Source organism: Chlorocebus sabaeus, chromosome 25, assembly GCF_047675955.1.
Source record: "Chlorocebus sabaeus isolate Y175 chromosome 25, mChlSab1.0.hap1, whole genome shotgun sequence".
NCBI classification, from domain to species: domain Eukaryota; kingdom Metazoa; phylum Chordata; class Mammalia; order Primates; family Cercopithecidae; genus Chlorocebus; species Chlorocebus sabaeus.
This window is the reverse complement of record NC_132928.1, coordinates 71,282,429-71,307,275: the sequence shown is the minus strand read 5'-3', so window position 1 is coordinate 71,307,275 and position 24,847 is coordinate 71,282,429. Positions and strand designations below refer to the sequence as shown.

At 39.9% G+C, this 24,847-nt stretch overlaps 1 protein-coding gene across 2 annotated transcripts in view; it reads left to right on the top strand.

Annotated features, from left to right (window-relative positions):
- Positions 1–12,683: 12,683 nt before the first annotated feature.
- Positions 12,684–24,847, top strand: part of PCNX2 (pecanex 2) — a 312,991-nt gene continuing 300,827 nt past the window's right edge. The window contains exons 1-2 of one of the 2 annotated variants that reach the window (XM_073011851.1): positions 12,684–13,336; positions 14,163–14,684. In XM_073011851.1, the coding sequence (XP_072867952.1) occupies positions 13,184–13,336; positions 14,163–14,192 (183 nt within the window). In that variant the 5' untranslated portion in view covers positions 12,684–13,183 and the 3' untranslated portion in view covers positions 14,193–14,684. Of the gene's footprint in view, positions 13,337–14,162; positions 14,685–24,847 lie in introns of those variants that run through there. The other variant, XM_007989814.3, reaches the window with a different exon arrangement.

Genomic DNA, 24,847 nt, shown 5'->3' with positions numbered 1-24,847 from the left:
CAGAGTCTTGCTCTGTCGCCTAGGCTGGAGTGCAGTGGCACCATCTCGGCTCACTGCAACCTCCGTCTCCTGGGTTCAAGCAATTGTCCTGACTCAGCCTTCCAAGTAGCTGGGATTGCAGGCATCCACCACTATGCCCTGGCTAATTTTTTTTGTATTTTTAGAAGAGACAGGGTTTTGTCATGTTGGCCAGGCTGGTTTCGAACTCCTGACCTCAAATGATCCACCCCTCTTGGCCTCCCAAAGTGCTGGGATTACAGGCATGAGCCATTACGCCCAGCTTCTTCTCCCATTTCTTTTGATAGCTTTAGTTAGTTGTATCATTTCTTCATGTACGGATTTGGTATCATTTGTGTCTTGCTCTATATCATAAGCAGTACCTTTGTTTTAGTCTTATTTATACTAAATGGACTCAATGCTCACATCTGGCTTTTTGTCAGTTTCTCAGTTCATTACTTGGTTAACAGAAGTTCATCCTTTGGTAACCCCTTCCAAGAAGACTCGTGCGAATGTTGTCTTCTGAGTTCTTACACGTTACATGGCCTTCATGCTTAAATGACTGTTTTGCTTAGAGGTAATGCAGTGGTTCAGATGCAGCTGTGGAGCGTGGGCTTGGAACTCACTGTGCTGAGGTTTGAAACTGGCCGCGATCCCTTAGCACACAGACAATTTACTTAACCTCTCTGTGCTTGTTTTCTTGCTTGTAAAATGGGAATGATTATAGCACCTTCCTCAAAAAGTGGTGTTGTGGACTAAGAGTGAATAGATGTGGAATGCTAATAATAGTGCCAGGCACAGAGAGATTATTCAATGGAAGCTACCACTATCTCTTACAAAAATTTTTAGATCCACCATAATAACAGTGCCTTAGTCTTTTTGTATTGCTGTAAAGGAATACCTGAGGCTGGGTAATTTGTAAAGAAAAGTGGTTTATTTGGCTCACAGTTCTGCTGGCTGTACAAGAAGCATGGCACTAGCATCTGCTTCTGGGGAGGGCTTCAGGCTGCTTCCACTCACGACAGAAAGCAAACGGGAGCTGGTGTGTCACATGGCGAGAGAGAGCACGAGAGAGAGGAGGGAGGTGCCGGGTTATTTTCAACAATCAGTTCTCCCAGGAACTAAGAGTGAGAACTCCCTCTCTCTGAGAATGGCACCAAGCCATTCATGAGGGATCTGCCTTCAGGACCCAAACACCTCCCACCACGCCCACCTGCACAGATGGGGATCAGATTTCAACATGAAATTTGGAAGGAACAAATATCCAAAGTATATCAAGTAGCAAAAATGTACATTGATCTTTCACAGAGGGTTTTGTAACCATAATTTCATCAACTTCTCACATTATATAAATCTGAAGAAAATTCTGAGGTCAAGCTACCACTTTCCTTTTATAGGTAACTTTATTTATTTACCTATTTTTTTATCGGATTACCCAACAGATTCCTTATCTTCAAATTTTGGTAACTTTACCAGAATATATATCTTTTTTTAAAATCACTATTTTATTTTAAGGTAGAGTACTTGCGGAGAAAAATGCATAAAACATATATACACAGCTTAATAAATTTTTATAAAGCAAATACTCTTGTAATCATGAGCCGGGTAAACATACAGAATATTTTCATATTCCAGAAGCCCTCCGAGTGTCCTTCCTAATCACAACATTCTCAGAATAAATTGCCCCTTCAGAACTGGTAAACACACAAGGGAAAATCAAATCTTAAAATCTAAATTGAATAATTCTTCACTATCATGTGAAGGAGTCAGATACCTTCAAGCACATATTTTGGTTTATTTGTTTTTTGAATACAGCTTTATTGAGGTATAATTCACATGCCATACAATTCAGCCACTTAACATGTATATTTCCCAACCCAATAAAAATATTTCTGTGCTCTGTCAAGCCTTTTCAGACTTGCTTAAAGACGTGCCCTGCTTTCCCCAGATAGATGCATTAAGTAAGTAATACGCGTTTTTAGAACCTTGTGTTGTTTGTGTGATGTCACCAGTGTTGACATCCAAACCAAATTTTAGATGGTGCTCCACGCTACCAGTACAGGATATCTATTTGTTGTTGCCCAAGATTTCTATTTCCTTGTTAATCTTCTGCCTAGTTGTTTGATCCATTATTGAAAGTCAGGATATTAAAGTCTCCAACTATTGTTGTTGGATTATTAACTTCTCCCTTTAATTCTGTCAGTTTTTGTTCTTTACATTTTGAGGTTCTGTTGTTGGGCACATGTAGGTTTATAACTATTTTATCTTCTTAATGAATTGACCCTTTAAGCATTATAAAATGCTTTTCTTTTTCTTAGTAAAAACTTTTGTTTCAAAGTCTACTTTGTCAGATATTAGTACAAATAAATAATAATAGTCACCCACAAAACACTCTAACTCTCTTGGTTTGCTTCTTCTACCCTTTTGCTTTCCACCTGTTTATATCCTTGAATCTAAAGTGTGTCTTTTCTAGCATTTGATTATATCATTTGATCATGTTTTTAAATTCATCTTGGCAAATTTTACCTTTTGATTTTAGTGTTTAACCCATTTTCATTTAGTATAATTGCTGATGAGGTGAATTTATATCTCATTTGGATACTTGTTTCTATGTCATGTGTGTTTCTCTTTTTCTCTTCCTCCATCACTGCCTCTTCTGTTGTTAAGTGGATATTTTCTAGTTCATTCCTTTTGTGTTTCCTTTACTGTATTTTAAAATTTAATTTCTAGGCTGGGCGTAATAATGGCTCGTGCCCATAATCCCCATACTTTGTGAGGCCAAGGTGGGTGGATCATTTGAGCCCAGGGGATTCAAACCAGTCTGTGCAACATAGTGGGATCTTGTCTCTACAAAAAATATAAAAATTTTAAAAATTAACTGGGTGTGGGAGTACATGCCTGTAGTCTCAGCTACTTGGGAGGCTGAGTGGGGAAGGATCACTACAGCCGGGGAGGTCAAGGCTGCATGAGCTGTAATTGTACCACTTCATTCCAGCCTGGGTGATGGAGTGAGACTCTGTCTCAAAAGAAAAATAAAATAAAAATAAAATGAAATTTAATATTTTAGTGATTGCCCTAGAGATTACAATTAGCATATTAAAACAATTTAATTCAGATTAATATTAGCTTCATTTCAATATTACATAAAAACTAACAATATAACTCTATTTTATCTCATTTCCTTTGTGCTATTCTTTTTATACAAATTGTATCTTTATATATTATAAGTCCTTCAACATAGTTTTGTAATTCTTGCTTTATGATTTGTCTTTTAAAACAGATATGAGAATAAAGGAGCTATATACAAAATATGTTTATACCATAAAGAAACTTCTTCTACTATACAGAAGTCAATTGCCCTAGAACCTTTCTTCATGTTATTATTATCGTTTTTGTCATTTTGGGGATGGGGAATGATACATCTGTTTAATGTTTAGGTAAGTTAAAGACCTCTTTTGTTTCTGAAAAAGTTCTTCAATTATAACTCATAATATTCCTTAGATTCCATTATTTCTATTCTGTTATTCAGGAACACTAATTTGTGTAGAAGATTAAGGGAAAATAACCTAAAAAAAAATAACAGTCACACACAAAACACACATACAATATACACTGACCATACAAGATATGAAGGTGATCTTCACAAAATGTAATTAGGTGAAAAGTAGAGCTGTCATTTGGGTGAAGAAGCTTTTTGCGATATTGAATTTACCCTGTTTAAAGTCCTTCCTTGCTTTGCCATACCAATAATGTATTTTATTTTACTACATTCTGAGCAGTGTTCTGGTGCCGCCTAGTGCTGCAAATGAGTAAAAGCCACTCTGTTTTTTCTTTTTCATCCTTTCTCCTCTGCCCACCTTTCCTTCCTTTCCCTCCCTTTATTCATCTCGTAATAACTGGCATTTTCTATTTCACATTTCACTGTCTGAATTATAATATGTGCTTAAAAGAGCCAAAAGATGTACTTCATTTTTTATGCTTACTCCTGGGTAGAGTTAAACACATTTGGGAAAATATCAAATTATCCTGGAGTAAAGGTTTAGTATTCTACCTATTAGGCATTTCTTCATTAACATAGTCTTTTTGTTGTCTGTATTTCCCTTCTTTGTGCTAACTGAATGAGGATTAGCCTACCTTTTCTCTGCCCCCCCCCCACCTTCTTTCAGTTCTGTTCTGTGAGATCCTCACATCATTATATTATAAATAATCTTTGCTTTACCTCTAACTCCTACACAAAATAATACTACCCCATGCTCATGCTCCTCTGTGTCACTTCTTCACATGTGTCCCCCATGTGCTGACACCATCCTGTCCACTGTATAATTCCACCTCCATTGGAAATGCATCACTTTATATTTCTAACCCCTTTAAACAAGTTTTAAAAGTTTATGACTTTTAAGCTGATATAAGTAAAAATGAATAATAAAAAATAGATCATTCAAAAGAAGCCAAGAGAAAGCAAAGAAAAACTGAAAAAAGACAAACTGAAAAATCATGATATGATTAAATCCAGTACTATTACAACTGCATGAAATGTAACAGACTAAATATTCTAATTAAAGTCAACGATTATCAGATCAAATAAAAACCATATCTCAACGATATGCTGCTTATAGGAAACAAACATCAAGATAGAACATAAAGATACAGAAAAGTTAAAAGTAAAATGATACAAAAAGATATAACCATATAGACACTAACCAGAAGAACCCTGGGGTGACTGCATTAATATCAGACAGAATAGAATTTAAATTATAAAAATCCCTGGAGATATTCTGCATGATTAGAAAAGGTTCATTTCTTCAGAAAGATATAAAACTTTAATTTAACATAGTGTGTATATAATATGTATATATGGTTTTACAGATATATATGTACATATATGATTTTTTGAGACAGGATCCCACTTTGTCACCCAAGCTGGAGTACAGTGGCGTGAACACGGCTCACTGAAGCCTTGACCTCTTCTGCTCAAAGGATTTTCCTACCTCAGCCCCCGCAAGCAGGTGGGACTACAGTCACGTGCCACCACACCCAGCTAATTTTTGTATTTTTTTGTAGAGACAGGACTTCTCCATGTTGCCCAGGCTAGTCTCAAACTCCTGAGCTCAAATGATCTGCTGGGACTACATATGATTTTATAATGATCTTTGATTTCTTACTTAGTTCTGTAGGAAATACTCTGAACTCTAAATAATTTGTGTGTGCATTTGTATTTGGCAAATCTTAAAAAGAATGACACCTCTGTCACTAACTGATAGAAAAGCAGACAAAAAGTCTGTAAGGATGAAGAATATTTGAGCAAATTATTAGCAGATTTAACCAGTGGACATTTATAGAATACTGGACTTTTAGCATGCAGAAAAATCATTCTTTTTAAGCTGACACACACATTTATAAAACTAATCATATACTTTGCCATAAATCAAGTCTGACAGTTATTAAGAGTATGTTCTCTGGAATTAAATGAGGATATAGATTATTAGGAAGTGCTCATATATGTCTATACATACTTAGAAGCAATATATTTCCAAGTAATCTATAGGTCAAAGGAATCCTAATGGAAATTAGAAAATATTCTAAACTGAATGTAGTAAAATATGTTGAAATTTGTAGAATGTCATACTTAGAGGAAAATGTATAGATTTAACTGTGTGTATATATATATATGAGAAAGAAGCAAAAAAAAAAAACGCATGTGAAGCATCCATCTCAAGAAGGTAGAAAAATTAGAACAAATAAGGCTGAGACACAGTACAAGAGAAAGAAACATAAAGAACATAAATTGACAAAATAAAAAAAATCATTTGATAAAGAAGATGAAAAAGTTGATACAAGAGAAACATAAAGAACATAAATTGACAAAATTAAAAAAATCATTTGATAAAGAAGATGAAAAAGTTGAAATTGTTTCTTTGAGAAGACTAAATAAAATGAGAGATTCCTAGTGAATAATCATGAAAGAATGAGATGGCACAAATAACTGATTTTAAGAATGAAAGGGCACAAACCACTGCAGATCTGACAAACATTTTTATTAAATCATAAGAGGAGAGTATGACAAACTTTATACCAATAAAGTAGAATACTTAGATCAAATGAACAAATTCCTAGAAAAAAAATTTATCAAAAAGATAAAACAAGTAAAAAAATCAATTAGACCTAAAATTATTAAAGATATTACATTCAAAATTTATCTCAGTGCTTCATCTGATTTGGTTATTCTCTAGGCCTGCTGTTTTGTGAACTGTTGTCCTAGAGATTGTTTTTTAATTTTCTCTCTCTCTTTTCAGTTGCTTGTTCTTGGCTGGGCGCAGTGGTTCACTATAATCCCAACACTTTGGGAGGCCAAAGCGGGGCATCACGTGAGGTCAGGAGTTTGAGACCAGACTGGTCAACATGGTGAAACTTCATCTCTACCAGAAAAAATATATATATAAAAATTAGCCAGGGGTGGTGGTGCATGCCTGTAATCCCAGCTACTCAGAAGGCTGAGGCATGAGAATCACTTGAACCCAGGAGACAGAGGTTGCAGTGAGCTGAGATTGCACCACTGCATTCTGCATTCTGCATTCTGCATTCTGGCTTGGGCGATGGAGCAAGACTCTGTAAAAAAGAGAAAAAAAAAAAGCTTGTTCCCTTGGTCCCATGCTTTATCTTTCTTAGTATATTCATTCCTTTTAATGAAGCATATTTTCCAGTAGCTCTGAGAAAGGGTGTACAAGAATGTAGCAGATATTTGTGGTGCCCTCCAACACACAGATTAGGGCTACCCTCACATATATGATTGATTTTTGGATGTTAAGCCAACCTTGAATTCCTGGGATGAATTCTACTTGGTCATAGAATGTAATCCTTTTTATATGTTGCAAGACTCAGATTGCTAATATGTTTTTAAGAATTTTTGCTTTTGTTAAGGCAGGATAATACATGGTCAAGTTTTCATTTCCTGTCATGTCTTTATCTGCTTTGATATCAGGGAAATACTTGCCTTATATAGTGAGTTGGCAAGCATTTTCCCTTTATTTTCTGAAAGCATTTGCATATAATAGTCACAAGCTCTGTTAATGGCCTCCATTCTCTTTTACTTTCCAATTGCTTCCCTGTAATAATGGCCTGTTATTTTACTCAATGCATTCTTCCCTGAAATCTCTTGAAGAATATTAATTATAATTTTAAAGGATCTTTCTTGTTTTCTTTATGTTTTCTATTTTAGTGGTAGCCATTCTTTTAGAGTACTTAGCTTTGAACTTTTAGTTATTTTAACATTTTTCAAGTTTGATATTTTGCTTGTATAATATTTGTAAATAAGGGTCTCTAGATATATGAGGATTAGCAGCTAGCATTACCTCTGTGACACATTTTATAAATCTCTATTTCACTTCTCTAGCAAGTATGACTTCTCCTACTTGCTTATACTCAGAGCCCTCTGGGGGGCTACAAAAGAGCCTTTCATCCACAATAAAGTTAGTGAACAAGAATGGCTTGCAGTCCAGCTGTTCATGGGGGCCCATGGACTAAAAACAAACTGGCAGATGAGGACTTTCTCTTGAGCTACGTGGTGTAAGATCACCTCTTCACTAGTCTCAGGGCAGGGCACACTAAGACAGAGGCTAGGGTAGATAGTTTAGTCAGCTAGTCCTTGTCCAGGACTCTAGACTGCTTCACATGCTCATGAGGGTCTGCTCTTTGGCATAGCCATCTATCAATCCTCTGCTAGTGTGATCATAAGGTCTGTGTATACTTGGAGTTGTAATTGACAAAGGTATGTACAGAGGGAGACCTTAGGACATCAAGCACATTAGGGGATTGTACTGCTCTGCAAAGCTACCTTACTCTACCCCAACCCCACTGTTTATGTTGTGGCACATTAGGGAATTTTACTGCTCTGCAAAGCTACCTCGCTCTACCCCAACCCCACTGTTTATGTTGTGGTGTCTTGAACATAGCTGAGTCATTGCCTTTCTCTCTCCAGGCAGAATGCCCACCCTAAGGGCTGCTAGAGCAAACACACTTTGCTTAGCAAGCAACTCCTATCAAGAGAAACCTGGATATGTCTCTGGACATGAAGCAGTGCTGTTCTAGTTCCCATATTATTTCAGCATTTCAATCCCAATTATTTTCAATAGCATAATATTTCAACTTTTACATTGTTTCTCTCATCCCTAGCTAATTCGATCATGGTTAACATTGTGTACTATAAAATGATGTGCAAAAATTCTACACAGAACACTATGAAATGTTACTGAGTGATCTTAAAAAAGGAAGGATATATCTTGTTCATTATGGAAAGGCTCAATATTGAAAAGATGTCAGTTCTCTCAAAATTTATTGGTAAAGTCAATACAATCTCAATGTTAATCCCACCAGATTATATGCATGTGTGTAGATATGTTGACATACTGAGGGAATAGCATCAGCCAAGGTGCAGACTCATGAAGAAACATGGAGTATGCAAAGAAGTACAAGCACTTTGGGTTTTCAGAGATGAGTTCAGAGATGAGTTTAAAGGGATTAGGTGAGGGCAGGGCTGTAGAGGGCACTTGGACTGTGTTGTTGTTTTCTGAATGTGACAGGAAGAATTTAAGAAGGAATAATCAGGTTGGATTTTCATTTTATATAGAGCACTCTGACCTCCCTTTCACATGCTGTGATCTGTATTATAGGTAACTACATTTTCCAGGCTTCCCTGTATTATAACTTCCAGGTGGGTTTAGCCAATGGAAGAGACAGGCAGCTGATTGGAAGACTCAAACAGAGAAGAAACCAGAGTATTCATGTTTGCTCCTCCCTTCTGCATATTCCCCACTCAAAACCATTCCCTTTCTGTGGCTGCTGCAAGTCCTCGAGGCTCCAGTTCTTTCCAGACTGCCCTGCCATGGATCTATCTCTTGCCACCAACCTCTGGCTTGTGGCTTCTAACAATACTACTTGTTCCCACTGTTCTTCCAGTCCTAGGAGTGGTAGGTGCATATTCTGCTTTGTATGATCCCTTGTTTGCTTTTTTAGCTTTCTCATTTCCGTGTAAACTTATGTATGCTTTGAAAGCTAGAGAGTTGCTCCTTTCTTCCCTTCATTGATATAGAAGGTTTAGTTGGAGATACAAAAATTAGTTAGGAAGCCACTTTGATAGTTCAAGGGAGAAATTCTGAGGATTTGACTTGAAGTTGTGGCAACAGGGATAGGGCAAACATATGTAGTTAATCATCATTTGGAAATAAAATTGATAAGACCTGGTCACTGACTGGATATGGTAGTGAGAGAGAGGAGGATGAGAAGAGGAGGAATTTAGGTTTCCTCCTGGTTCTAAGTGACCAGGTGGATTATGGTTTCATCAGCTGAGATCAAAATACAAAAGGCACAATGGGAGGAATCGCAGTAAGGGAGAGGCCAGTGAGTTCACATTTGAATATGTTGAGGGTCTATGGGTAGAAGGGCACCCAACTGGATTTAAATCTGAAATTCAGGAAAAGGTTAGGGCTGAATATAAAGACTTTAGAGTCTCCAACATATGCATTATAGTGAAAGCTATAATAATGCCAGGAAAGCAGAGTAGTCAAGAAGAAGCATACTTAGTTTTGTTTGTTGTTTCTTTTTTTTTTTTTTTTTTTTTGAGGTGGAGTCTCGCTCTGTCACCCAGGCTGGAGTACAGTGGCATGATCCTGGCTCACTGCAACCTCCACCTCCCAGGTTCAAGCGATTCTCAGCCTCCCTAGTAGCTGGGACTACAGGCACCCACCACCATGCCCCGGCTCATTTTCGTATTTTTAGTAGAGATGGTGTTTCATCATATTGACCAGGCTGGTCTCGAACTCCTGACCTCAGGTGATCCACTCACCTTGGCCTCTCAAAGTGCTGGGATTACAGGCATGAGCCACCACGACTGGCCAGCATACTTAGGTTTTAATATTAAAAGCCAATCAGTCAAAACAAACACTTTATTGACCATTGCACCTGCATTTAGATCACACTCACCTCCATGGCCAGGCTCCTCTAAGGAGTAGCTGATTTTGCCTCCCTCTACTTTTGCATTCACTACGTATTCAATCTTTTGTAATACAACACAGTTAGGCACCTGCCCACTTTATCATCTTCAATCCTCAGAATAGCTGAGGCTATGTCACATTAGGTTACTCCTAATGGCTGTGTCCTAATAACAACCTTTGTACTTGGCCTCTTCTATGGCACTTGACACTATTAATCACTTCCTTCTTGAATTGTTCTTTCCCCATTTATTAGATAATATCAGATTCACCTTATTCTCCTCCTTTCCTCCCTCTTTTTGTCCTGCCTGTGTGTTTAATCCCTGTAATTCACAGCCCTCTTGGCTACATTCTCTTCTGGGACATTATCATCCCCTTTTATGGGATTATCTGCTGATCTCTCTCAAGTATAAATCCCTATTTCAAAAACCTCTCCTAAGCTTCAGAAACATTCTCTCCCTGATGGCTTGCAAAGTCCCTAAGCAACTCAAATTCAGTGCAGTCATCTTTTGCTGCTAAGCTTCCTATATCTTATAAATGGATTAATTTTACAGTATAGTCATCTCAACCCAAAATGGAAAATCCTAACATTCCTTATCCCTTTATCTCCACATTGAATTGATCTCTAAGCCTAAAGATCATATATGATCCCTCAACATTTTGTCCCTTCCTGCTGGTTCAGGTGTTCAGCATTTGCCCCTGTACTATTGATCATGTCACATGCATGCTTTAGCCTTCCAGTTCTTGTCCATTGCCTAGGATAAGATATGAAGAACTTTGTATGGCTCAGGAGACTGACCTTTGCTTATCTCATTAAGTTTCCTACTGTTCCATTTCTCCCATTCCCAGCCCTACCTTCCAGATGTATTAGACTATCCTGACATTTTCCCCAAATTGCCATGCTCCTCTTTCCACACATACATGTTCCTAGAGAACTATTTACACTTACTAATTTCTTCTCCTGAGCACTTCCTGCACGCCTTCATTCTCCTTAAGTGCTGACCCCAGACGTTCTATTAATCTAAGCTCTACCTGGTCCTCTGGCACTGATCTTCTATCCTCCCTGACTTTTCCTCCTCCACTCCCTGTGGAGAGAGCTAGTATTTAGCTTTAAAACCCAGTTCCCTGGTGCTCATTGACACCACCTCTCCTTCACAGACTTGTACATGTCTTCTGCACTGCACAGTGCCCCAGTGCTTCCATATATCTGGAAATGTGTCCATTTGTACAATATGATAACAGGCAGCACATTTTATTGGAAGTCTTTTATTTTCCTTCCTCCTCTTGTAGTTTGTTAACTCCTTCATGGTAGGGACTATATTTGACTTACATTTGCTTTCTTAGTCTTCTGCAAAATGCTTGGCACCCAGAAGGTGTTCAGTAAATATTTGATGAATCAGGACAAGTGAACAAAAGGGCACAACCTCCGTGTAGAAACAGACTGTTGCATGAACTTTCCTCCTGTATTCATGCACATGACAGCGCTCCTTTAGTGTGGAATTTATTGGTTGATTAATCCATTAAACCTGTATACAGCACCTGGTAGGTTACAAATATTTTGAGCAGATATGCAAAAAAGCCCATTTGTTTACAAGCTGTGTCTTTAGGAAAATTACTCTTCCAGTACAGAAAGAAGCCATATTCCATTTTGATGATTCATTCCTACTGATGAATGTAAAGTAGAAGGAAGAGTGGTTATGGCTGACAGCAGACACACCATAGTGAGGCTTTTGCTGTAACTCAGTGGCCTTTCATGTCCTGGGCCCTCTCCTCATGATGGGCCTGTCCTTACCTTGTTTCAGCTTGGGAAGGCTGGTGTGCCTTTACTGGGCCTGACTAGGGCGTCCACAAGCAAGTGCTGCTGCAGGCCAGAACACGGCCAGGACACAGGCAGGCACACGAGTCAGAGGAATGTGATGTGTTGGGACAGACCAGGTAAGGATGATGCAGGGAAGGCATGTTGGGAATCATGGAACCCTCTAATCTTTGTCTCTCCCTAAGGCCCAAGCTCACCCACACAGGGCTTCCGCTCCTCATCCCAAAGGAAGACAAGCTCCCTTTTATCTCTTCCCTTTCCAAAACCCACTCTCAAAAGAGAATCTGAACTGTATCCACTGTAAACGATAAAATATATAATAGCTTAAAAATTATTAATTTTTTGTCCAGTGGGTCTTCCCATCTAAACAGCATAGAGAGATTGAGATTAATGTTCTAAATAGCCAGTTAAATATCTGGGATTATGTTCTAGGAAAGAGATAAAAAACTAAAGAGCCTAACTGAAGCTCCTGAAATTTTATCAGGAAGGTGGTTATCTTCTTTCTCCACCAAGTTGGACAACAGGGAGTGGAGGAGGAAGTCAGGGAGGACAGAAGATCAGTGCCAGAGGACCACGTAGAGCTTAGATTAATAGAACATCTGGGGTCAGCCCTTAATTAAGGAGAACGAAGGCGTGCAGGAAGTGCTCAGGAGAAGAAATTACTTTGAGTGCTGAGTGACAGGACCTTGTATGAGGTAAATATTTGGGTGCAAAAAAGGACAAGGACAAGGTCCTTGTCTGTGCCTTCTGCATGAGAACACCTTTGCATGTCCCCTAATAGGAGGATTGGAGAGAAGGGGAAGGGAAGGGGGGAGAGGCAAAAAAAAAACACAAAAAAACAAAAAAACAAAAAAAACAAAAAACGAGAAAGAAACAGAGAGAGAGAAAGGAAGGAAGGAAGGACGGAAGGAAGGAAGGAGAGAGAAAAAAGAGAGGGAGGGGAGGAAGGAAAAAGAGAGAGAGAAAGAAAGAGAGAAAAAAAGAAAGAGAGAAAGAAAAGGCTGGAGGGACTCAGAAATCCTTCTGGCCCCCAGCGAAGGCTAAGGAGGGACTGGGCGGGCGCTGGGAGGAGCCTCGGAAGCATCCTCTGAGCAGCCGCCTCTGAGCACGCTGGGAAAATCCTTCCTCCCTCGGACATGGCGCTCACCTGCCCGGCGGCAGCAGCCGGCTCCGGCGCCGCGGTTCGCGGGTCCGGGCGGAAGAGCAGCTCCAGCTTCAGCCGTGGGGTGGAAGGAGGCGGCGGCGGCGGCGGCGGCGGCGGCGACGGCGGCGGCGACGGCGGAGGCGCGGCCCGCGGTCCCGGGTGTTAGACCTGAGGGAGCCCGGGGAGCCGGCCGGGGCGCGCAGGGTGCAACGGGGCGCGCACCAGCCCCGGGGCGCAGCCGGCATGGTGTCCCAGGTGCTGCAGCTGCTCCGGCAGGGCGTGTGGGCCGCGCTCACCGGGGGCTGGTACCACGACCCGGAGCAGAGCAAGTTCACCAACAGCTGCCACCTCTACCTGTGGCTGTTCCTGCTGCTGCTGCCCCTGGCCCTGCACCTGGTGAGTGGGGAGGGTCAGGTCCCGGGGAGCTGTGGGGATGGAGGGAAGGAGGAGAAAGGAACCACAGACGTGCCATCAGCCTCACGGGGTTTCAGGTTCGTAGAGATTCTTAAGAGACGGAAGGGGAAGGGCTTCAGAAATTTGGGACAGAGAACGTGCAGGGAAAGGGGGCTGTGAGGATTCACTGGAAAAGAAAAGAAGTAGACAGGACTGCGGGGGCTCGGGGACTCATTAAGAATTGATGCCGGATGTTAGGATGAGTCACTCTCCTTGTGGCAGGGAGCGTGCAGCTTGTTTTGTAGGTGGGTAACTCTAGGCCTCAGAGCTGGGTAGCTTGGGATAATGTTTGGTGTGAAATACTGTAGATTGTAGCCAAGAGGCAGAACGAAATGTAAAAAGCAAACTCATTTCAGTTATTGGCCCCCTTTTTCCCCTCTCACCTTCTTTCTTGTTTTGCTTTGGGAAGGCAAGTTCAATTATCAATTACTCACATTGTAATTTCTACACCACTATGTATAGAATTCTGTAGGAAGATATAATAATGGATAAATCCAACGTACTTTCTGCTAGACAAAGTATTACAACGTTTAGTTGGGGTTTGACATTTTAGTGGGGTTGTGGTAAGTGAGTGCTTGCTGAAAAACTACATAGATGACCTTCTTAGGTAGATTATACGTAATTAAAACAATGGTTTACCTTCTTTGAAAAGCTGTACAGGTAAGGTGTTCCACGTCTTATTAAGCTTTACATGCCAAGAATCTAATTTTGGTTTGTCTGTTGGAGGACTTTATTCCTAACACATTATTTGATCATGGGTTTTTTACAGCAAAAATTGTCAATGAGTTTGCATGACTGATGGATTCCGAGTTTGACATTCGTGATTGGGTTCTTCTTTACTCTTTTTCCGGCAGTGTATCCAAAGGGTCAGAACTCTGGGTGTGAAGTCATGATGCCTGGGTTAAATTTTGGGTCTACTGGTTACCAGTTCTGTGACCTTGGGAAGGTTATTTACCATCTCATTTTTCATTTTCTTATCTGTAAAATGAGAAAAGGTAAGAGTACCAGATTTACAGATTGTTTTAGGGATTAAATGAGATAGTACATATAAAGCCACAGGTCTGACTTGAGCTGAGATTAGGCTCAGACCTGGGTTTGAAATTCTGTTCTGCTACTTATTAGCTGTTTGGTCTGATACTGAACTTTTCTAAAACTTAGTGTTCATATCATTAAAATAGATGTGATCATCATAATCACCACTTCACAGAAAAAATAACCAAAATTGTATATAAAAAGCATTAAATACGGAAACTACTTGGAAACCCTTCAATAAATGCAAGTTTCCTTATTCTTTCTGATTTTGTGCACCATTTTTCTTAACCCATTTTTCTTTAGCCTATGGGTCCCAGTGTTTTCCGTTTTCCTAGAGGGACAGCATAGCAAAGTCATGAGGAACGCAGCCCTCATCAGGGTGAAATCCTGGTTCTCCTGCTTACTAGACCTAGTATGCGCTTGAGCAAGCTTCGCCTTCCTTGTTTGTAAAGCAGGGATAATTATAGTACCTCCCTTATAGGGTGAATATGAGAACTGAGTGAATTAATAGATGGAAGTACTCTTAGTACCTGCCACACACACAGTGCTCAGTAAGAGATGCCCTTTTTTTCCTTCCCCAGCTTCTAAAATCTCTCTGTCCTTATGTTTCCTGATTCCATTTAGCTAGAATTAATTTCTCTTCTTCCTTACCCTTATACCATTCTGTATTTACTAGTAGTTTTACAGCATTCTGTAGTTGGACTATCAGCACTAATAGTACTTTTCGAATTCTGTCTGGTACTTAGTTGTAGAAACATGTATTTCACTTCTATGTCTAGATCATAAGCTTTTTTGAGGGCATGGGTTTTTATGTTGTTAATTCATCTTGGTTTTTCCTTGTACATAGCAGAGTGCTCTGCATTTGGTAACACTGATCTCCTATATAATTAACTTGTGTGTCTCTTTCTTTTCCAACTAGCATTAAATAGTCTACCTCACTATGCTTTTTGAATATTTCCTAATAATGAAAGCAATATATATTCCGCTTATAATCCCACTCCTCAGAAACAACCACATTAGAATTTAATGTTGTGTTCCTGCAGATGTTTTTTTCTATGCATATGGGCTCATTTTTGTAAAACTCTACTTAAGATTTGATGTCTACGTATGGTCAGAACCCTTGATTTCTACCTAACTATGCTTTATTGAGTAGCTTGATTTAGATCTTGCGTTTGTGAGTAGGAAATTGTCCTTCGTTAACTTGCTTTTCGATGATATTTAAATGTAATTTTCAGCTAAATCTCAAAATGTTAGAAAGTAAAATCTGAGACTTAAATAATTTTACTTTTATATTAGGCTTTAAAAAGTAAAACAGATGTGCCCAAATTTTTATATCTCTATGCCAGGATGCCTTTAACTATTATAGAATAATTGTATGTGGGTGCAGCTACTTTTTAATATATAACCTGTCTTATTAAAAACGCAACAGGTTATTTTTTTCTTGCTTTGGTCTTCTGGTTTCTGAAAGTGCCCTTGAAATAAAAGGCCCTTTTCCCCATTGGAGGCTTTGTTCTTCAGATCTTGGTGCTTAAACGTATTTCTCTGCACTTCAGTGTTGTCTGTGATTGTTAATGTCTTTTTCAATTTGTTCATTTACAGTCATTTGTTCCAAGAAGATACTTGACTAGTTACTGACAACAGGGGCTTAGTCAAAGTTCCGTGAACTTTTTTTTTTTTTACAATTTTGGTTTAAACATGTTTAAGAAAGTTTTGGTCGGGCATGGTGGCTCATGCCTGTAATCCCAGCACTTTGGCAGGCCAAAGTGGGTGGATCCCTTGAGATTAGGAGTACAAGACCAGCTTGGCCAACATAGTGAAACCCTGTCTTTACTAAAAATACAAAAAATTAGCTGGGCGTGGTGGTGCATGCCTGCAATCCCAGTGACTCAGGAGGCTGGGGCAGGAGAATCGCTTGAACCCTGGAGGCAGAGGTTGCAGTGAGCCAAAATCACGCCACTGCACTCCAGACTGGGTGACAGAGCAAGACTCTGTCTCAATAAAAAAAAAAAATAAAAGAAGAAAGAAAGAAAATTTCACTATTGAAAAGATCCACTTTTTAATGTAACAGATACTTCGAGTATTTTAAATATTTTTATTATTAATTATTGAGGCAAATTTCTAATCCCTAGAATGTACTTAGATCTGGGTGATAATGTGGAAAATAGTGATTTATTAGCATTTGTAAACTATGTATATATTTGTGAGAAATGTTTGGAAATGTACAACTGAAAACAGTAAGTCAATTTGGATAACTTGGAAAGAGTTTTACTTTGGTTGATTATCAACCTCCTTTTCTTTTGGACGCACGGAAAGATGATTTGTCTTGAGAGACATTTAAATTGTCACTATTACATGTGTTTTGTCTTTATTCTTTTGAGATGATAATTAATGGAGATTCAGAGCTGAGTTTTCTTTACAGTAGGGGCATATGGGCACGATTCTGGCCTTGTGTCAGTTCTGAGAGCATAAGCCTCATGTCAAAAGACACAGTTCCCGTTCTTCCTCTTATCAATTGTGTGACTTTGTGCAAGTCACCTTACTTCTCCAGACCTCAGTTTTATCATCTGTAGAATGCGGATAACACTTTCATTTTATAAGTTTAGCAACTGAGGTCCAGGGAGAGTCAGCTGTTTGCCCACAGTCATCTAGATAGTCAGTGGTAAAATTCTGCATTTAGCTGAGGTTCTGTAGCATCCAAGTCTTTGGCCCTTCCAGCACATTATGCTGCCTGACATAGTACATATAAGAACACTTTGAAGTCTGTGAAACAGTGGAGCCACCTACAGCGGCATTATGATTATGTCAGTGGCATTGTGGTCAGCTCCACTGGAGAGGAAGAGTTGAGTGATGGGAAGAATGAGGTGGAACGTTCACATCCTTCCAGACCCCATGCACGGCAATATTAGACTTGATTTTCCAGGCCTGGCATATGTGTTTGGATGGGCAGCCCTTTCCGCGCTTGTGGACAGAAAGCCTGTCTTTTGTTTTATGGCTGGAGCTTTCTGTTTCCTTTCCTTTAACTTTAGCCAGACTTGTTCTGTTCCCAGTTCTGCTTTTTAAAATTTAATCTTAGAGACCTTCTTTGATAAGACCTACATCATTTCTAATTGCCGTAATTATAATTAATAGGATTATCTGTCAAGCGCTAGCATAGTACTAGGCAAATAGTAAGCACCCAACACACTGTAATTGCTATTACAGCTAATTGGTGACATTTCTATGAGAGTCCACAGTCATTTCCCATTCTGGTATGTCATTATTTTTTCTTAGATCTTGCATTCCTCTTTTTTCAATCAATATTTTCCCAAGATTTTACTATAAAAAGTTTAAAACATACAACAAAGCTGAAATAATTTTACTGCATGCAGCCATATACACAGCACTTTGATTTTACTCCATGAACATTTTACTATACTTGCTTTATCACCTATCTGTCCATTTGTCCATCCTTCTATTGATCCCTTATTCTACTTTATTTTCTTGATGCATTTCAAAGTAAACTGCACACATCAGTCTATTTCTTCCTAAATACTTCACCTTGCATAATAAATGACAGTTTGATGGAAATTTAAATATACTGCATTTTAAAGGAAGTTACCATGGAGCTCTGGTTGTGGGCCCCATGCACTAGGCATCTTGGATTATTCTACTCCTTCACACCCCTAACCCCCATAACAAGACTTCCTGAGGCCTAAGAAATGAAGGCACAATTGAATGTTGAGGTTTGAGAATAGAATTTAAGGTTTTGCATTTCTTTGACCACGCTTCCTTCCTTCCTTCCTTCTTTCCCTCTGCCCCCCTCCATGCTTCACCTAGACTTCCTCTCCTACTTTTAACATATAAGATGACTTTGTGTAAATTATGGAAGGGCAGGCTCTGCAAAGAGGCAGCCTTTCCTGGCCCATTTAATCCTGCCAGCAGGAGATCTTTGTGCAGGATGCAACCTGCACAGCCTTGCATAGCAGGCTTGGCCCATTCCACTTGGTTATTGTTATTCTGTTGAACTGCTTGGCATGTCGCCGTTCCCAGAAGGTTACCTCTGTTCTAGTCAGTCCTAGCGTTTATATCCCATTTCCTCAAAAGAAAGGCTTTCTCTGTTAATGAATCACATAGTCCGTGCTTTCTTTCCTTTGACTCCCAGAACCTTGATATATGGTCCTTCCACTTCTAGGGGCTTTATTTATTCTTGCATTGAGATGCCTGATCCTTTGCACTATCTCCATAATTTACCTGAATGTCTGGCTTCCTGCCTCCTGCCCTCACCTGCCTGAAGCAGAGTTGTATTTGAGGTGAAGAGCCTGAGCATGGAGTTGCTTAAAAGGCGTGCTTCCTGGGTCCTGGGCCTCCAAAAGAACTACAGACTTAGTCCCTCCAGATTTGGGCTGAATGCCAAACCATGCAGTTGTCTCTCAATTTTTGCTTCTCCAGGTGGCTCTGTGGATGGTGTGTGCAGAGGACCTGCCTGTGTGGAGGACTCTGCTTTCCTGGAGTCCCTTCATTTGTTGCTGGGGCAGCCGTCTCCAGTCTTTTCAAATTGACAGTTCTTTTATTGAGTCACAGTTGCTCTCTTTCTGCACAACTCCTCGCATTTATCTTCATCGTCTGCCATTAGACACATGCATGTCTGCGGGCAGGATCTATGTCCCCAGGTTGTGTTTCTGTGTTTGTTTTTTCTTTCCATTCTGGTATTACAAGTTCATAACAAATTTTCTAGCAGTTAGACTTATGTCTCCTGCCCTATTCCCAGCTTTCTTAGGGCTTCTTGAGATTTCCCCCCATTAGTGACTAGTTGTATTTTGAATGGTTCACTCCTCAGATACCTGGCATTTTTCCCCAGGGTAATGTCTAATACTTTAATACCCTATTATTTTTGTTTTAATTGAACAATCTGATTCACTTGGTGTTACTTCTTTTGTATAGAATACTTACTAGGTGATTGTTATTTTCTGGCTTTAATCATTTGGTCTCCTAAATGGTAAATTTTAAACATTAAGTATCTTATTGCTATTTCATGTTCTCTAACTGTCCTTTCTATGCTCTCTGCAAGAAGAAAATGGACTCACTTTTAATGGTATTCAGATTTTTCCATACTTTTCGTCTGGTGCATTTTCTTCTTTTAGCATTTACAATTGTATTATGTTACTATTATTGGAATAGGTAAGAATCACAGCCAACACTTCTGAACACATATGAGGCAGACACTTTCGTAAGAGCTTTGCAAGAAAGAAATCATCTCACCTTCCCCAGTGCCCCAGTGAGGCACCATCATTATTCCCATTTTACAGTCAATGAAACTAGCAAAAAGAGGTAGGTAAATATGCTTACAAATACATGACTGTCACGGCCTGACTAGGATTGAAGCCCAAGCATTGGAGTTCTTACCCACTTAGCCATATCACTTCTAACAGGTCATTTTACAATGTGGACATTTTAGTCCTTTTTCATACTGCTATGAAGAAATACCCAAGACTGAGTAGTTTATAAAGGAAAGAGGTTTAATGGTCTCACAGTTCCACACGGCTAGGGAGGCCTCACAGTCATGGCACAAGGCAAGTGAGGAGCAAAGTCAGGTCTTACATGGTGGTAGACAAGAGAGCTTGTGCAGGAGAGCTCCCCTTTATAAAACCATCAGATCTCGTGTGACCCTACATTATCATGAGAACAGAATAGGAAAGACCTGCCTCATGGCTCAATTACCTCCCATTGGGTCCCTCCCATGACATGTAGGAATTAAGGGAGCTTTGGGTGGGGTATAGGTATTTAAGATGAGATTTGGGTGGGGACACAGCCAAACCATACCAATTGATATATATTCCTTGCGCATTTGCATGAAGACATACGAACACTAAAAATGTACAAAAGGATGCATAACAAAAATATAACTTCCCTCTCACACTTATTTCTAGTTTCCCACTTGAGATGGAACCACTATACACAGCCTCTTGTGTTTTCTTGCACTGGTATTTCATACATGTGTGAATGGAAGTTTGATTGTAAGGGGTCCTGAGTGTAATCATAAAGCAATCTTATTTGTCTTCCACTGTTCCTTTCAATTTGCCCTGGACAGGAGTTTTTTTTCCATATCCCAGATAAAAACATGGGTAAGCCCCATGACTTCAGATCACAGTTTATACACGTTTTATGATGGCTTTAAGCAACAAAATACAGACTTGATTTAGATTGCAGAATGTGCGGTTCCATGGCATAACCAAAGCTTCCATCATCCAGTCATTTCCAGGTAGAAAGGGACATGATGATGGCACAGTCTTTCCTGCTCTCCTCTTCCCTCATGCATTGACTGATGTTTCTGATGTCCTTGGCTTTGGAGAGCAGTACGATTCTTTGTTGACTGTCACGGTGGTAAGCTGGCCTTGGGCTCTCAGAGCATGGCACATGTTCCCTAGTTGACTCTCTGGAGAGCTGCCTTCACACACCCTCAGAGACCCCGTTCTCCTTGCCAGCCTTGTCTCTCTGGCGCTTCTCTTGATGAGGGCTGCTGTGTCTTTGCCCTGTCTGGTTTCTTACTCTGTCCACCTCCAGCTTTCTTCTGCTCCAGTATCCTCTGCTCCATAGCCCGTTCACACATTGTCTAAAGTGATCTGTACAGATTCTCACATACAGAGTCCATGTCAGTGTCCACATATTCTTTTCCCCACCACATTCTAGGAGGACAGGCTAAGCTCATACTGCCGTCAGAGCAGCTAGCCAGCCAGTCTCTGATCTTTCATCTTTTCTAGGAGGGAATCAGACAGCGGTCCACTGTGCCTTCTACCCCCACCCAAATGGTAGGGGACTCATAGGTTTCTAAGTGGTCCCACTGAAGGCCTTCTCTCCTGACTGAGGAAGGGGATTAGCTGTTCACCAGCAGACCTTTCCAAAAATCTTCATATGCCCTCTTTTTCTAAATTCTGTTACATCATTTTGAGTAAGAAATTTAAGATCATGTAACTCATCCTTATAATCTATCTAGAAATGTCTGTTGTTTGTCCCAGAAATTTGCACTGGAATCCCTTATCCATCCTACCTTGGTTCCTTGGTCAACACTTCCATTAAAGATGTTATACAAATGTGTAATCATTTATGCATACATAACCTTGTTGTCCCTCTTGACAGAACATCTTGGAGATCATGACACAAAGAGCCTCCTCGTTATTCATGTCTGCATAGTATTCCACTATTTCTATAAAGGGCAACTTATTTGACTAGTCATTACTGAAGAATAATTAAGTTTTCAGATGATTTTTAACCTAATGCCATTAGTTGGATATGGATCAGTCAAGATGTGCTAGCTTATGCTGAAGCAATAACCAACCTAAACATGTGTTTGGCTTTACCAAGTTATTTTTTGTTATTTTTTTTGAGATGGAGTCTCTCTCTGTTGCCCAGACTGGAGTGCAGTGGCACGATCTCAGGTCACTGCAACCTCTGCCTCCCAGATTCAACCAATTCTCCTACCTCAGCCTTCGGAGTAGCTGGGATGACAGGCATGCACCACCACGCCTGGCTAATTTTTTGTATTTTTAGTAGAGACGGAGTTTCACCGTATTGGCCAGGCTGGTCTCAAACTCCTGATCTTGTGATCTGTCTGCCTTGGCCTCCCAAAGTGCTGGGATAACAGGTGTGAGCCACCAAGCCTGCCCACCAAGTTTATTTTTAATTTTTAATTTTATTATTATTTCTTTTTACAGATAGGACTCATTGTCACTCAGGCTGGAGAATAGTGGTGTAATTGTAACTCACTGCAACCTCAAACATTTGGGCTCGTGTGTCCTCCCACCTCAGCCTCTTGAGGAGCTAGGACTGCAGGCGTGCACCACCACATCTGGCTAATTTCTTATTTTTTGTAGAAATGAGATCTTTCTGTACTACCCAGGCTGGTGTCAAACTCAAGCAATCCTCCCAGTTTGGCCTCCCGAAGCGTTGGGATTACAGGCGTGAACCACTGCCCCCGGCCCTATTTTTTATTTATACTACATGTCCAACATGTTCCATTGCGGTGTCAGGGGTATAGTTAGCAGGGGGTCCTGCTCATTATAGGTATTTAGGAACACGGGCTGTTTGAGTCTTCATTTTGGGGTGACTGGGCACATTACTTGCTATCATCTCCCCCATGACCCTGGATGATTATATCAGTCACTATGGTTGAGGGACACTGAGTAGGTGTCATGGTCTGGCTCTGGAGGCTCCTGCCTGGAAATGGCAAATACCTCTTGCCCTCAGACTTCTTTGTCAAGGAATGTTGCATGGCCACACCTCACTTCAAAGGGAAAGGAGAGTGCAGTTCTACCCTGTGCCTGAGGGACTAACTGGACATGTTTGTTGGAGAGCACTTAGGTCTATGACAACAGACTGAGTGCCAGATGTTCTGCTGGATATTGTGGAGATGTCAGGAGAACAAGGTGGATTGATGTCTTCTCCCCATGCAGTTAGCAGATAAACAGGCATGAATAACACAGTGATAATTGTTACTGTAGGGAAAGTACAGGTGCTGTACAGTAAAGGTGGGAAGGTGGAATCTTGGCATGAGTACTTAAGGAAGGCTTCCCAGAGGAGGAAGTAATTTCTCATCTGAAATCTGATGAATGAGTAGGAGTTAGCCAAGCAAAGATGAGTAGAGGAGGAACAGCATTTCAAGCAAGGGGAACAGCATGTATTAAAGCCCTAAGGTGTATGAGAGTCTGGCCATTTTGCTGTACCCTTTAAGAATATGTGAGAGACATCAAGGCACATGACCCCTAAAAACTTCAACAGGTGTCTCTTAAGGAAAAGAACATTCTCCCACATAATTATCACACCCAGAGAAGTTATTGATATGATAGTGTTGTCTAATATGTAGTTCCTATTCAAATTTCCAGTTATGCCAGTCAGTAATGTCTTAGAGAGCTGGGGTTTTGGTTTTGTTTTTCTGTATCCAAGATTCAAACAAGGATCAAACATGCCTTTTAGTTGCCACATCTCTTGATTGTTCTTATTCTAAAATGAGTTCTCTAAGCCTCTGGGTCAGTGTTGTGTCCTTGTCATGCATCACATCAGAGGGACAGAATTCTCCCACCTCTCCCCAGCCCGCATCGTTGGTTAAGGTGGTGTCAGCCAGATGTCTCTATTATAAAATTACCAGTTTTCCCCTTTGTGTTTAGTGAGTAATCTGTGGAGTGAAACCTGGAGACTGTATATATTGTATTTCCAAAAGTCTTTCCCCAATATTTACAGCATAAATTGATGATTCTTGACTAAAATAGTTATGACAATGGCGGTTGCAAAATGGTAATATTCTAATTTTCTTCCCACCTTTATTAATTGGTACTCTTCTGTAAAGAAGATTTTTTTTTTCCCATCCTCATAGTTTTGTTGCACTTTTTAGTGTGGTCTCATAGATTCATTTTTTAATTCAATGGGAGTATAATCTATGCCTGTCATCATTCTTTTTGATGTTCAAATGATGAAAACTTTGGCAAGCGAGACCTTCTTCATGCACATCCTGAGTTTTCTTGGATATACTCTCATCAGTTTGTGAGCACGTTATTGCTTTCTGCCCAAAAAGATATTCCTGGCTTAGCTTGTACTTTCCCTGCCCCAGCCCTGGAAGAATCAGCCATTTTACCAAGGAGCCATGATCCTTGTGGTGGGGAATTACATTTGGAAACCAAAATCTAGGGCTGCAGTGGTTGCATTTGTTGCTACTAGTTGTCTTTGCCTCTAGACCCTTTCAGTAGATACAACTAGAAGATTGATCAATTTATAAGTTGAATGATTGAATAATCAATTGAAGTTTATTCTGAGACCATCAAACCAGTCCATATCAAAGGACTCTTCCTCTGCTTCCATTATTTCATATTTCTATCTCCCTTCTCCTACAGTGAGAGCTCTAGCTCACAACAATATCATTTGCCCAGTCCTAAAATATACACACGAATTCCTACTCCCATGACACCACCAAAGACATATCTTTAAGGAAAAGTTCAAGACTGTTTAGAAGTTATTATTATTGTTTTTAGAATACGCATCACCAGTAACATACTGCCAGAGTAGCATGCTCAAAAGTTACTTTGATGAATTCTTTTCTAATTATTTTTTGGTTCATCTTTGTGGTTATGCTATCTTTTGATACATAGTTAGGTTCACTTGTAGGTATATAATTTTAGCTTTTCCTCCATCCTTGCTGATTTAATAATTTATACCAACAGGCAGTATAAAACATTAACATAGTTCACAAAACATATAAAAAGATATGCTGAATTACTTTATCAAAAGGTTTCTCTGACTGTTGGATGGAAAAGTAGATCAACGAAAGGACAAAAATAGAAATGAGAGGTTCGGTGTCTATTTCAGTCACCCAGTCAAGGGATGGTGGTGGCAGTAAAGATGGAGAATTGTGGATAGATTTTAGTAGGATTTAATGATCAGTTCATTTTTATGGTAGGG